This window comes from Salmo salar, chromosome 01, assembly GCF_965601325.2.
Source record: "Salmo salar chromosome 01, fSalSal1, whole genome shotgun sequence".
NCBI classification, from domain to species: domain Eukaryota; kingdom Metazoa; phylum Chordata; class Actinopteri; order Salmoniformes; family Salmonidae; genus Salmo; species Salmo salar.
In genome coordinates, this window is record NC_138291.1 from 162,189,459 (window position 1) to 162,205,000 (window position 15,542).

The following is a 15,542-nucleotide window of genomic DNA, read 5'->3' on the forward strand; positions in this document are numbered from 1 at the left end:
ACACACACACAACCATCTGCTACCTGTACCTAACACACACACAACCATCTGCTACCTGTACCTAACACACACACAACCATCTTCTACCTGTACCTAACACACACACAACCATCTCTACCTGTACCTAACACACACACAACCTCTGCTACTGTACCTAACACACACACAACCATCTTCTACCTGTACCTAACACACACACAACCATCTTCTACCTGTACCTAACACACACACAACCATCTCTACCTGTACCTAACACACACACAACCACTGCTACCTGTACCTAACACACACACAACCATCTGCTACCTGTACCTAACACACACAACCATCTGCTACCTGTACCTAACACACACACAACCATCTGCTACCTGTACCTAACACACACACAACCATCTTCTACCTGTACCTACCACACACACACAACCATCTTCTACCTGTACCTAACACACACACAACCATCTTCTACCTGTACCTAACACACACACAACCATCTTCTACCTGTACCTAACACACACACAACCATCTTCTACCTGTAACTAACACACACACAACCATCTTCTACCTGTACCTAACACACACACAACCATCTGCTACCTGTACCTAACACACACACACAACCATCTTCTACCTGTACCTAACACACACACAACCATCTTCTACCTGTACCTAACACACACACAACCATCTGCTACCTGTACCTAACACACACACAACCATCTCTACCTGTAACTAACACACACACAACCGTCTTCTACCTGTACCTAACACACACACAACCATCTGATACCTGTACCTAACACACACACAACCATCTGCTACCTGTACCTAACACACACACAACCATCTTCTACCTGTACCTAACACACACACAACCACCTGCTACCTGCACCTAACACACACACAACCATCTGCTACCTGTACCTAACACACACACAAACGTCTTCTACCTGTACCTAACACACACACACAACCATCTTCTACCTGTACCTAACACACACACAACCATCTGCTACCTGTACCTAACACACACACAACCATCTTCTACCTGTACCTAACACACACACAACCATCTTCTACCTGTACCTAACACACACACAACCATCTTCTACCTGTAACTAACACACACACAACCATCTTCTACCTGTACCTAACACACACACAACCATCTGCTACGTGTACCTAACACACACACACAACCATCTTCTACCTGTACCTAACACACACACAACCATCTTCTACCTGTACCTAACACACACACAACCATCTGCTACCTGTACCTAACACACACACAACCATCTCTACCTGTAACTAACACACACACAACCGTCTTCTACCTGTACCTAACACACACACAACCATCTGATACCTGTACCTAACACACACACAACCATCTGCTACCTGTACCTAACACACACACAACCATCTTCTACCTGTACCTAACACACACACAACCACCTGCTACCTGCACCTAACACACACACAACCATCTGCTACCTGTACCTAACACACACACAACCATCTGCTACCTGTACCTAACACACACACAACCATCTTCTACCTGTACCTAACACACACACAACCATCTGCTACCTGTACCTAACACACACACAACCCTCTTCTACCTGTACCTAACACACACATAACCATCTGCTACCTGTACCTAACACACACACAACCTCCTCTACCTGTACCTAACACACACACAACCATCTTCTACCTGTACCTAACACACACACAACCATCTTCTACCTGTACCTAACACACACACAACCATCTGCTACCTGTACCTAACACACACACAACCATCCTCTACCTGTACCTAACACACACACAACCATCTGCTACCTGTACCTAACACACACACAACCATATTCTACCTGTACCTAACACACACACAACCATCTTCTACCTGTACCTAACACACACACAACCATCTGCTACCTGCACGTAACACACACAGCACACATCAATAACCAACTGTAGAGAGACTACAGCTCCTATACCCATTCTGAGAACTTCCACTAATCGTCCAGTGTGCCACACACTGTTCCGGGCACAGTGTTCCGGGCACAGACTAGCCTCGCCAGATGAACATGGTGTGTGTGTGTGTGTGGTAGGTACGAGGGGCGGAGGGAGACCCCAGAGGACTGCTGTGGGTTCTGGATGAGGAGATGGTGACTCCAGGATCGACAGAAAACACTGTCCTGGAGAGAGTCTGCCAGTACTACAGCTCTACTGGTGAGACGGGAGGGTGGGGAGGGTGGGGAGAGTGGGGAGAGTGGAGAGAGTGGAGGGTGGGGAGGGTGGAAAGAGTGGAGAGTGGGGAGAGGAGAGAGAGTGGAGGGTGGGGAGAGTGGGGGGGGAGAGTGGGGAGAGTGGAGAGTGGGGAGAGTGGGGAGAGTGGGGAGAGTGGAGAGAGTGGAGGGTGGGGAGGGTGGAGAGAGAGTGGGAGAGTGGGGAGAGGAGAGAGAGTGGGGAGGGTGGGGAGGGTGGAAAGAGTGGAGAGTGGGGAGAGGGGGAGAGGGAGAGTGTGGAGGGTGGGGAGAGTGGGGAGAGTGGAGAGTGGGGAGAGTGGAGAGTGGGGAGAGTGGGGGGGGAGGAGTGGGGAGAGTGGATAGTGAGATAATGACATTTGAAATGTGAGTCTAATGTTTCCTGTTCATTGTTATTGTTTATTTAACTTTTGATTATTATCTATTTCACTTGCTTTGGAAATGTAAACATGCCAATAAAGCCCTTAGGGTGGGTGGGAGGAAGAGAGAGAAAGAGAGAAGTGGGGGTGTCTGTGTTCGTTTGTTGCTGTGTGAGTGTAAGAGTTTGGGCGAGAGTGTGTATGTCAGTGTTTTGTCAGTTTCAGTGATACAGAAGATATTGTGTCAGCAGTGGACATGTGATTCTGTTGTATGGTGGCATAGAAGTTCTGTCCTAAACTCTGGTTTGTCTGTCCTCAGTGCGTCAGTGTGAACAGCCCCTGCAGTGTGAGGTGAGCCACCTGATGGGTTCTGACCCGGTCAGATATGACCTGACGGGATGGTTCAGCCTGGTCCAGAACAACCCTTCTGCTCTCAACGCCATCTCACTGCTGCAGAATTCCTCTGTGTAAGTGTTGCCGAATCTCAGATCCACCCTTCGCCCTGGTTACTAACCTCTAGCCATGTTACCATATTGCTTTTATCCATTTAACTATTTCAGATCTATAAGATGTGTAAAAGATGTATATGTGTGTTTAATGAAATGATATACAATACATTTTTTTTTGAATGAATTAAATGTTGGCTTCAGCCTTTCCTTCTCTCTCCCTCTCTTTATCTCTCTCCCTCTCTTTTTCTCGCTCCCTCTCTTTCTCTCTTTCCCTCTCTTTTTCTCGCTCCCTCTCTCTTTCTCCCTCTCTTTCTCTCTCTCCCTCTCTTTCCCCCTCTCCCTCTCTTTCTCTCTCTCCCTCTCTTTCTCTCTCTCCCTCTCTTTCTCCCTCGCTTTCTCTCTCTCCCTCTCTTTCTCTTTCTCTCTCCCTCTTTCTCTCTCTCCCTCTTTTTCTCTCTCTCCCTCTCTTTCTCCCTCTCTTTATCCCTCTCTCTTTCTCTCTCTCCCTCTTTTTCTCTCTTTCCCTCTCTTTCTCCCTCTCTTTACCCCTCTACCTCTCTTTCTCTCTCTCCATTTCCAGTGGGGTAGTGAAGGCGTTATTCGGCCCCCGTGCCTCTGTGCCCCCTCTGTGTCGTGGTTTGGGAGGGGTGGAGGGGGGCAGCCAGCGCTCGCTACAGAGGAGTGGCACCGTCAGAAAGACCTTCAGTGGAGGAATGGCCGCCATACGCCGACACTCCCACTGTATATCAGTCAAACTACAGGCCGTAAGTACCCTAATACACACTCCCACTGTATATCAGTGAAACTACAGGCCGTAAGAACCCTAATACACACTCCCACTTTATAATCAGTCAAACTACAGGCCGTAAGTACCCTAATACACACTCCCACTTTATAATCAGTCAATCTACAGGCCGTAAGTACCCTAATACACACTCCCACTTTATAATCAGTCAAACTAAAGGCCATAAGTACCCTAATACACACTCCCACTTTATAATCAGTCAAACTACAGGCCATAAGTACCCTAATACACATTCCCACTTTATAATCAGTCAAACTACAGGCTGTAAGTACCCTAATACACACTCCCACTTTATAATCAGTCAAACTACAGGCCATAAGTACCCTAATACACACTCCCACTTTATAATCAGTCAAACTACAGGCCATAAGTACCCTAATACACATTCCCACTTTATAATCAGTCAAACTACAGGCTGTAAGTACCCTAATACACACTCCCACTTTATAATCAGTCAAGCTTCAGGCCATAAGTAACCTAATACACACTCCCACTGTATATCAGTGAAACTACAGGCCGTAACTACCCTAATACACGCCACCCCCCCTTCCAGGATGCTCTATTGAATCTGATTCGTCGAGCCAGGCCAGTGTTCCTGCAGTGTGTGGGTGCTAAGACTGACAGCGGTGGTGGAGGATTCGACATCCCTGCTCTCAGGACCCAGCTGCACTCTACACACATCCTCCCTGCCCTGCAGCTCTACCGCACAGGTTAGTGTTAGCCTAGAGTTAGCCCTCAGATAGATGTGCACAGTGTAGTTTAGCAGAGCGTTAGCCATTCTGCACAGGTTATATAGTTGATCATTTGGGAATTTTGGTGGCAGCATAGTGCTCACCTGTATAGCGATGGCTGACCCACCCTATTCCATCTCTCTCTCTCAGGTTATCCGGAACATATGACTCTGAGTGACTTCAGGTGTCGTTTCCAGGCTCTGTCTCCTCCGGTCATGAAACGCTATGGTTCAGTCTTCATCACCCCGGATGAGAGGAAGGCAGTGGAGGAGCTGCTGGTAGAACTGGATCTGAACAAGAAGAGTATCGTACTGGGAGCCGGCAGGGTGAGAGAGAGAGGCTTCTGACTAGGAGTACTGAGCTCCTTAATGTTAGTCTCTGACACACCCTGTCTCTGTAGATTAGTTACATTGACTGTAGTAACTTTCCCTCCCTCTCTCTGTCTCTCCCTCTTTCTGTCTCTCACTCCCTCTCGCTGTCTCTCACTCCCTCTCTCTCTTTCTCTCTCTCTTCCCTTCTCTCTCTCTCCACTCTCTTTCTGTCTCCCCTTTCTTCTACCCGTCCTCCCCCCAGGTGTTTATGAAGCGAGGTGTGTTAAAGTACCTGGACCAGCAGAGAGACAAGCTGGTCAGTGTCTGGCTAATTCACCTACAGGCTGCCTGTATGGGACACCTGGCTAGACAACAACACCGCAAAATGAAGGCGAGTTTGACCCCTGACCCAGAATCATTAGCCTAGGTACAACATGTCTGTCAGGTGTACTGTGCTAGGTTAGGTAGGTGCAGTTGTAACGTGTGTGTGTGTGTGTGTGTGTGTGTGTGTGTGTGTGTGTGTGTGTGTGTGTGTGTGTGTGTGTGTGTGTGTGTGTGTGTGTGTGTGTGTGTGTGTGTGTGTGTGTGTGTGTGTGTGTGTGTGTGTGTGTGTGTGTGTGTGTCTGTTAGATATTACTGCACTGTTGGAGCTAGGAACACAAGCATTTCGCAACACCTGTAATAACATCTGCTAAATATGTGGATGTGACCAACCGATGTGATTTGTTACACCTACCCTAACATAACACACCTGGGTTACACCTGCAGCTGGGGACGGACGGACGGACACATATTTAGCAGATGTTATTGCAGGTGTTGCGAAATGCTTGTGTTTCTAGCTCCAACACTGCAGTAATATCTAACAATTCACAACAAGACACACACATCTAAAGGTAAAATAATGAAATTAAGAAGTATATAAATATTAGGACAAGCAATGTCGGAGTGGCATAGACTAAAACACAGTAGAATAGAATACAGTAAATACATATGAAATGAGTAAAGGAGCTTGTAAACATTATTAAAGTGACTAGTGTTCCATTATTAAAGTGGCTATGTATACAGGGCAGCAGCCTCTAAGGTGCAGGGTTGAGTAACCAGGTGGTAGCCGGCTAGTGATGGCTATTTAACAGTCTGATGGCCTTGAGATAGAAGCTGTTTTTCAGTCTCTTTCCCAGCTTTGATGCACCTGTACTGACCTCACCTTCTGGATGATAGCGGGGTGAACAGGTCGTGGCTCGGGTGGTTGATGTCCTTGATGATCTTTTTGGCCTTCCTGTTACATCAGGTGCTGTAGGTGTCCTGGAGAGCAGGTAGTTTGCCCCTGGTGATGCGTTGGGCAGACCGCACCTCCCTCTGGAGAGCCCTGTGGTTGCGAGCAGTGCAGTTGACGTGCAGCTCTCAATTGTGCATCTGTAAAAGTTTGTGAGGGCCAAGCCAAATTTCTTCAGCCTCCTGAGGGTGAAGAGACGATGTTGCGCCTTCTTCCCCACACTGTCTGTGAGGGTGGAACATTTCAGTTTGTCGATGATGTGTACGCCGAGGAACTTTAAGCTTTCCACCTTCTCCACTGCGGTCCCATAGATGTGGATAGGGGCGTGCTCCCTCTGCTGTTCCCTGAAGTCCACGATCAGCTCCTTCATTTTGTTGAGGGAGAGGTTATTTACCTGGCACCACTCCACCAGGGCCCTCACCTCTTCCCTATAGGCTGTCTCTTCATTGTTGGTAATCAGGCCTACAACTGTTGTGTCCTCTGCAAACTTGATGATTGAGTTGGAAGCATGCATGGCCATGGAGTCATGGGAGTGCGGGAGGGTGCTGAGGACGCTCCCTTGTGGGGCCACTCTGTTGAGGAATCGGCGAAGGGGCAGTGTTGTTTCCTACCTTCACCTCCATGGGGCAGCCCATCAGGAAGTCCAGGACCCAGTTGCACAGGGCGGTGTTCAGACCCAGGGCCCCGAGCTCAATGATGAGCTTGGAGGGTACGATGGTGTTGAAGGCTGAGCTATAGTCAATGAACACCATTCTTACATAGGTATTCCTCTTGTCCGGATGGGATAGGGCAGTGCGATGGCGATTGCATTGTCTGTGGATCTATTGGGGCAGTATTCAAATTTAAGTGGGTCTAGAATGACAGGTAATGTAGAGGTAATATGATCCTTGACTAGTCTCTCAAAGCACTTCATAGACGCTTATATGAAATCCCGCTATGCCCTCAGATGAACCATCAAACAAGCAAAGCGTCAATACAGGATTAAGGTTGAATCCTACTACACCAGCTCTGACGCTCGTCGGATGTGGCAGGGCTTGAAAACTATTACCGACTACAAAGGGAAACCCAGACGCGAGCTGCCCATTGACACGAGCCTACCAGACGAGCTAAATGCCTTTTATGCTCGCTTCGAGGCAAGCAACACTGAAGCATGCACGAGAGCACCAGCTATTCTGGATGACTGTGAGATAATGCTCTCAGTAGCCGATGTGAACAAAACCTTTAAACAGGTCAACATTCACAAAGCCGCTGGGCCAGACGGATTACCAGGACGTGTACTCAAAGCATGGACGGACCAAATGTCCAGTGTCTTCACTGACACTGTCCAGTGTCTTCACTGACATTTTCAAACTCTCCCTGACCAAGTCTGTAATACCTACATGTTTCAAGCAGACCACCATAGTCCCTGTGCCCAGGGAAGCGAAGGTAACCTGCCTAAATGATTACCGCCCCATAGCACTCATGTCGGTAGCCATGAAGTGCTTTGAAAGGCTGGTCATGGCTAACATCATCACCATCAACCCGGACACCCTAGACCCACTCCAATTTGCATACCGCCCCAACAGATCCACAGATGACGCACACCATCATTCAGCTTGCTGACGACACAACAGTGGTAGCTGATCACTGACAATGGTGAGATGGCTATAGGGAGGAGGTCAGAGAACTGTCAGTGTGGTGCCAGGACAACAACCTCTCCCTCAATGTGAACAAGACAAAGGAGCTGATAGTGGACTACAGGAAAAGGCGGGCCGAACAGGTCCCCATTAACATCAACGGGGCTGTAATGGAGCGGGTCGAGAGTTTCAAGTTCCTTGGTGTCCACATGTTTGGACCACATTATGGTCCAAACATACCAAGACAGTTGTGAAGAGGGCACGACAATGCCTTTTCCCCCTCAGGAGAGTGAAAAGATTTGGCATGGATCCCCAAATGCTCAAAAGGTTCTACAGCTGCACCATCGAGAGCATCCTGACCTGTTGCATCACCGCCTGGTATGGCAACTGCTCGGCATCTGACCGTAAGGCACTACAGAGGGTAATGTGAACGGCCTAGTACATCACTGGGGCCAAGCTTCCTGCCATCCAGGACCTATATAATAGGAGGTGTCAGAGGAAAGCCCATAAAATTGTCAGAGACTCCAGTCACCCAAGTTATAGACTGTTTTCTCTGCTACAGCATGGCAAGCGGTACTGGAGCGCCAAGTCTAGGACCAAAAGGCTCCTCAACAGCTTCTACCCCCAAGCCATTAGACTAGTGAACAATTCGCCATCGGACAATTTACATTGACCCCCCCCCCCTTTGTACACTGCTGCTACTCGCTGTTTGTTTGTTATCAATACATAGTCACTTCACCCCAACCTAATTTTTTTATTTTATTTTATTTCACCTTTATTTAACCAGGTAGGCTAGTTGAGAACAAGTTCTCATTTGCAACTGCGACCTGGCCAAGATAAAGCATAGCAATTCGACACATACAACAACACAGAGTTACACATGGAATAAACAAAACCTACAGTCAATAATACAGTACAAAAAAGAAAACAAAAAGTCTATATACAGTGAGTGCAAATGAGGTAAGATAAGGGAGTTAAGGCAATAAATAGGCCATGGTGGCGAAGTAATTACAATATAGCAATTAAACACTGGAATGGTAGATGTGCAGAAGATTAATGTGCAAGTAGAGATACTGGGGTGCAATGAGCAAGATAAATAAATAAATACAGTATAGGGATGAGGTAGTTGGATGGGCTATTTACAGATGGGCTACGTACAGGTGCAGTGATCTGTGAGCTGCTCTGACAGCTGGTGCTTAAAGCTAGTGAGGGAGATATGAGTCTCCAGCTTCAGTGATTTTTGCAGTTCGTTCCAGTCATTGGCAGCAGAGAACTGGAAGGAAAGGCGACCGAAGGAGGAATTGGCTTTGGGGGTGACCAGTGAGATACACCTGCTGGAGCGTGTGCTACGAGTGGGTGCTGCTATGGTGATCAGTGAGCTGAGATAAGGCGGGGCTTTACCTAGCAGAGACTTGTAGATAACCTGTAGCCAGTGGGTTTGGCGACGAGTATGAAGCGTGGGCCAACCAACGAGAGCGTATAGGTGGGTAGTATATGGGGCTTTGGTGACAAAACGGATGGCACTGTGATAGACTGCATCCAATTTGTTGAGTAGAGTGTTGGAGGCTTTTTTATAGATGACATCGCCGAAGTCGAGGATCGTCAGTTCTACTAGGGTATGTTTGGCAGCATGAGTGAAGGATGCTTTGTTGTGAAATAGGAAGCCGATTCTAGATTTAATTTTGGATTGGAGATGCTTAATGTGAGTCTGGAAGGAGAGTTTACAGTCTAACCAGACTCCTAGGTATTTGTAGTTGTCCACGTTTTCTAAGTCTGAGCCGTCCAGAGTTGTGATGCTGGACGGGCGGGCAGGTGCGGGCAGTGATCGATTGAATAGCCTACATGTACAGATTACCTCAACTAGCCTGTACCCCCGCACACTGATTCTGTACCGGTGCCCCCTGTATATAGCCTCGTTATTGTTATTCTGTTACTTTTTATTATTACTTTTTATTTTAGTCTACTTGGTAAATATTTTCCTCTTTAACTGCACTGTTGGTTAACATTTACATTTTAGTCATTTAGCAGACGCTCTTATCCAGAGCGACTTACAGTAGTGAATGCATACATTTCATGGATTTTATATATATTTTTTTATATATATATATATTTTTGTACTGGCCCCCCGTGGGAATCGAACCCACAACCCTGGCGTTGCACACACCATGCTGGCGTTGCAAACACCATGTTCTACCAACTGAGCCACAGGGAAGGCAGGGCTTGTAAGTAAGCATTTCACAGTACACTACACTTGTTGTATTCTGCGCATGTGACAAATAAAGTTTGATTTGATTTGATGATGACAGAAGTGACTGCTATGGGGCAATAGTCATTTAGTTCAGTTACCTTCGCTTTCTTGGGTACAGGAACAATGGGGACAGCAGACTGGGATAGGGAGAGATTAAATATGTCTGTAAACACTCCAGCCAGCTGGTCTGCGCGTGCTCTGAGGACGCGGCTAGGGCTAGCCCAAATTAAACTGCCTGCTACTTGGGCCCAGAAGGTAGGATATGCATATTATTAGTACATTTGGATAGAAAACACTCTGAAGTTTCTAAAAATGTTTGAATGATGTCTGTGAGTATAACAGAACTCATGTGGCAGGCAAAAACCTGAGAAAAAATCCAACCAGGAAGTGGTTTGTAGTTTTTCAAGTGATTCCCTATCCAGTATACAGTGTCTGTGGGGTCATTTTGCACTTCCTACGGCTTCCACATGATGTCAACAGTCTTTAGAACGTTGGTTCATGCTTCTACTGTGACTAGGGAGAGAATAAGAGGTCCGGGAGTAAGATGACAGAGAATGACATGAGTTCAGTGGCGCGCACTCTCGTGAGAGTTAGCTGTGTTCCTTTTCTTTTTTGAAGACAAAGGAATCGTCCGGTTGGAATTTTACTGAAGATTTATGATAAAAACATCCTAAAGATTGATGCTATATATCGTTTGACATGTTTCTACGAACGCAAATATAACTTTTTTTGACTTTTCGTCGTGACATTTTGCGCACGCTTCCTGCATTTGGAGTAGTGGACTAAACGCGCCAACAAAAAGGAGGTTACTGGACATAAATGATGGACTTTATCGAACAAAACAAACATTTATTGTGGAACTGGGATTCCTGGGAGTGCATTCTGATGAAGATCATCAAAGGTAAGTGAATATTTATAATGCTATTTCTGATTTTAGTTGACTCCAAAATGGCGGGTATCTGTATTGCTAGTTGTTGTCTGAGCGCTGTACTCAGATTATTGCAAAGTGTGCTTTCGCTGTAAAGTTTTTTTTAAATCTGACACAGCGGTTGCATTAAGGAGAAGTGTATCTATAATTCTATGAATAACAGTTTAATATTTTATCAACGTTTATGATGAGTATTTCTGTAAATTGATGTGCTCATTCACCGGAAGTTTTGGAAGGCAAAACATTTCTGAACATTACACGCCAATGTAAAATTATTTTTTTTAATATAAATCTGAACTTTATCGAGCAAAACATACATGTATTGTGTAACATGAAGTCCTATGAGTGCCATCTGATGAAGATCATCAAAGGTTAGTGATTCATTTTAGCTGTATTTCTGGTTTTTGTGACGCTTCTCCGTGCTTGGAAAATGGCTGTGTAGTTTTTTTTGTCTCGGCGCTGTCCTAACATAATCTAATGTTATGCTTTCGCCGTAAAGCCTTTTTGAAATTGGACAATGTGGTTGGATTAACGAGAAGTGTATCTTTAAAATGGGATATAATAGTTGTATGTTTGACAAATTTGAATTATGAGATTTTTGTTGTTTTGAATTTGCCGCCCTGCTATTCCACTGGCTGTTGCTAGCGTCCCACATTTCCCAGAGAGGTTAAATGTCTTACTCACGTCGGCCACGGAGAACGAGTGCCCACAGTCCTTGGGAGCGAGCCGCGTCGATGGCACTGTGTTATTCTCAAAGTGGGCGAAGAAGGTGTTTAGCATGTCCGGGAGCAAGACGTCGGTGTCCGTGACGTGGCTTGTTTTCCTTTTGTAGTCCATGATTGTCTGTAGACCCTGCCACATATGTCTCGTGCCTGAGCTGTTGAATTGCGACTCTACTTTGTCTCTGTACTGACGATAACACTTGTGTGTATCTCTGTGTGTCCCCATACAGGTGCAGCAGATGGCAGTGAGGTGTGTCCAGAGTAACATCCGTACTCTGAGAGGCGTGGCCAAGTGGAGCTGGTGGAAACTGCTGTGTAGAGTACGACCCCTACTGGATGTTAACAAGGATGACCAGAGACTTAGAGCCAAGGAGGTAGGAATCGATTCAGAGACTAAGTGATACAGAGCAAAAAAAGTATGTTGATTCAGAGACTACTCATGATTCAGAGCCAAACAGTAACCACTTGATCCCAAGCCTTTTGAATCGACTCAATGCCAAAGAGTTATAAGAGCTAAGCTTTATCACTGGAGATTTGGAATGTTGTTTAATAAAATACTCTGATGATTTCCCAGGATGAGATCACGGCTCTGAGACGACGGCTGGAGAAGTCAGAGAGAGAGAGGAACGAGCTGAGACAGACCACTGACATCCTGGAGACCAAGGTGGGTATAGTTTGGGAGGCCTGTAAAGTATAAAGTTTGATTTAGGGATAGTAATATGTCAAGTTTGGGAGGCCTGTCAAGTGTAAAGTTTGAGGGAGCACTAAAGTGATAGGCTGGGGTGGACAAAGTGTAAAGTAAAGCTTTAGTTATGAATACAGGTGTGGGTGTGTTTCGTCTAGGTGACAGCGGTGTCGTCTGAACTAAGTGACGAGCGTTTCCGTGGTGAAGCTGTCAGTCAGGCGCTGGACATGGAGAGAGGAGAGAGACTACGACTCACCAGGGAAAACAAGGAACTACAGGTAGTATTACAACAGCACCCTAATAACTTTCCAGTACACAAGGAACTACAGGTAGTATTACAACAGCAACCTAATAACTCTCCAGTATACAAGGAACTACAGGTAGTATTACAACAGCACCCTAATAACTCTCCAGTACACAAGGAACTACAGGTAGTATTACAACAGCACCCTAATAACTCTCCAGTACACAAGGAACTACAGGTAGTATTACAACAGCACCCTAATAACTCTCCAGTATACAAGGAACTACAGGTAGTATTACAACAGCACCCTAATAACTTTCCAGTACACAAGGAACTACAGGTAGTATTACAACAGCAACCTAATAACTCTCCAGTATACAAGGAACTACAGGTAGTATTACAACAGCACCCTAATAACTCTCCAGTACACAAGGAACTACAGGTAGTATTACAACAGCACCCTAATAACTCTCCAGTACACAAGGAACTACAGGTAGTATTACAACAGCACCCTAATAACTCTCCAGTATACAAGGAACTACAGGTAGTATTACAACAGCACCCTAATAACTCTCCAGTATACAAGGAACTACAGGTAGTATTACAACAGCACCCTAATAACTCTCCAGTATACAAGGAACTACAGGTAGTATTACAACAGCACCCTAATAACTCTCCAGTACACAAGGAACTACAGGTAGTATTACAACAGCACCCTAATAACTCTCCAGTATACAAGGAACTACAGGTAGTATTACAACAGCACCCTAATAACTCTCCAGTACACAAGGAACTACAGGTAGTATTACAACAGCACCCTAATAACTCTCCAGTATACAAGGAACTACAGGTAGTATTACAACAGCACCCTAATAACTCTCCAGTACACAAGGAACTACAGGTAGTATTACAACAGCACCCTAATAACTCTCCAGTGCACAAGGAACTACAGGTAGTATTACAACAGCACCCTAATAACTCTCCAGTATACAAGGAACTACAGGTAGTATTACAACAGCACCCTAATAACTCTCCAGTATACAAGGAACTACAGGTAGTATTACAACAGCACCCTAATAACTCTCCAGTACACAAGGAACTACAGGTAGTATTACAACAGCACCCTAATAACTCTCCAGTGCACAAGGAACTACAGGTAGTATTACAACAACACCCTAATAACTCTCCAGTATACAAGGAACTACAGGTAGTATTACAACAGCACCCTAATAACTCTCCAGTGCACAAGGAACTACAGGTAGTATTACAACAGCACCCTAATAACTCTCCAGTACACAAGGACTAAAGGTGTTGTGTGCCTGGCCCCATACAGTACAGTATTTTTCTCTCTTTCCTTTTCTCTCTTTTCTCTCCTTCCCTTTCTCAGGCTCGGCTGGACCAGTGTAAGGTCACCATGGTGATGCTGGAGAAACAGTTGGAGGAGGAGAAACAGAGAGTCCAGAGCAAAGAGTCCCAGGCTGGGACAGGGACAAGCTGGGGAACTACTATAGGTAACTGCCTGTCATTTGGATTGAACAATAGGTGAAACTCACTCTCACTGAATTGAAGGTTTGACTGCACTGGATGTTACTAACTGTTGATCTGGGTTATACTGCCACCATGAGGCATCAGGGAAAATGCAGAATAAATGCCAGAATTACAGTTTTGACATTTATTCACACAGAACAGGCAACACATGGGGGAGGGTTTGGATGGAGGTTGGGTAATGGCAGTTTAGGGTTTGGCGGTTAAGGGGTTTGGATTAGCGTTTTAGGAGGGAACAGGTGTGGGGAATCTGGGAGGATGGGGTGTGGTCTGATGTAATTGGAATTCTTCATGACTTTTCTCTACACACACACACATACACACACACAAACACTGTCCCCCCCCCCCCACCCCTGTTCCCCCTACAGAGAGTGAGATGGCACTACAGCTAGAGTGCTGCCAGACTGAGGTAGAGTATGTCAGGAGACGACTCAAACACACAGAGGAGAGACTGGAGGCAGAGAGACAGACACACCTTGAGCTGGACACCAAGGTATATAGCACACACACACACACATACACAAACACACACACATATACACAAACACACCCTCACACACACATATATAAAAACACACTCTCACACACACTCTCACTCACACACACATATACACAAATACACACTCACACACACACATACACAAACACACACACTCTCTCACACACACATGTACAAAAACACACACTCTCACACACTCTCACACTCACCCTTTCTCTCTCTCTCTCTCTCTCACGCACGCACGCACGCACGCACGCACGCACGCACGCACACACACACACACACACACACACACACACACACACACACACACACACACACACACACACACACAGCATTACTCAACACTAGCTCACACACAGTCCAGGGTTGTCCAGTCTCTTGCTGACTCTCTGTCTCCCCCATGGGGTAGGTGGGCTCCCTACAGGCCCAGCTGGAGCAGTCTAAGAGGAGCGCCACAGAGTTGAAGCGTCAGGTTCGTCGTGTCACCTCTGACCTCCAGGACGCCCGCGTTCTCACCGACAGCCTACAGGGTCGCGCTCACGAGCTGGACCGCAAACAGAGGAGGTAGGTTTGTATTGGTGTGTGTGTGTGTGTGCACGTGTGTGTGTGCACGTGTGTGTGCACGTGTGTATGTGTAAGAAACTTCATTCAAACAAGGGTATGTAGGGATTCCATATAATGAGTTTGCATGCGTTCCAATGCATGTGTTTTTCCAGGTTTGACAGTGAGTTGACCCAGGCCCTAGAAGAGGCAGACAAAGAGAGAGAACTGAAGGACAAAGCCATTCACGAGAGCACTGCACTGGGGGCAGAGATATACACTCTGAAACGCACTCTACAGGTACACTAAAT

At 46.2% G+C, this 15,542-nt stretch overlaps 1 protein-coding gene and 1 long non-coding RNA gene across 4 annotated transcripts in view; one reads left to right on the forward strand and one right to left on the reverse strand.

Moving 5' to 3' along the window:
- Positions 1 to 15,542, forward strand: part of myo18b (myosin XVIIIB) — a 60,860-nt gene that overhangs the window by 18,686 nt on the left and 26,632 nt on the right. For all 3 annotated transcript variants that reach the window (XM_082955679.1, XM_082955676.1, XM_082955681.1), the window contains 13 exons: positions 2,118 to 2,238; positions 2,952 to 3,099; positions 3,662 to 3,845; positions 4,440 to 4,596; positions 4,768 to 4,943; positions 5,191 to 5,319; positions 11,946 to 12,089; positions 12,290 to 12,379; positions 12,559 to 12,678; positions 14,032 to 14,155; positions 14,558 to 14,682; positions 15,101 to 15,255; positions 15,408 to 15,531. In XM_082955679.1, the coding sequence (XP_082811805.1) occupies positions 2,118 to 2,238; positions 2,952 to 3,099; positions 3,662 to 3,845; positions 4,440 to 4,596; positions 4,768 to 4,943; positions 5,191 to 5,319; positions 11,946 to 12,089; positions 12,290 to 12,379; positions 12,559 to 12,678; positions 14,032 to 14,155; positions 14,558 to 14,682; positions 15,101 to 15,255; positions 15,408 to 15,531 (1,797 nt within the window). The remainder of the gene's footprint in view (positions 1 to 2,117; positions 2,239 to 2,951; positions 3,100 to 3,661; positions 3,846 to 4,439; positions 4,597 to 4,767; positions 4,944 to 5,190; positions 5,320 to 11,945; positions 12,090 to 12,289; positions 12,380 to 12,558; positions 12,679 to 14,031; positions 14,156 to 14,557; positions 14,683 to 15,100; positions 15,256 to 15,407; positions 15,532 to 15,542) is intronic.
- LOC145858005 (uncharacterized) lies at positions 407 to 2,122 on the reverse strand. Its single transcript, XR_014378728.1, has 3 exons — positions 1,367 to 2,122; positions 788 to 1,239; positions 407 to 660 (listed from the first exon to the last, which is right to left on the reverse strand). It is a non-coding gene; the product is annotated as an uncharacterized LOC145858005 (long non-coding RNA).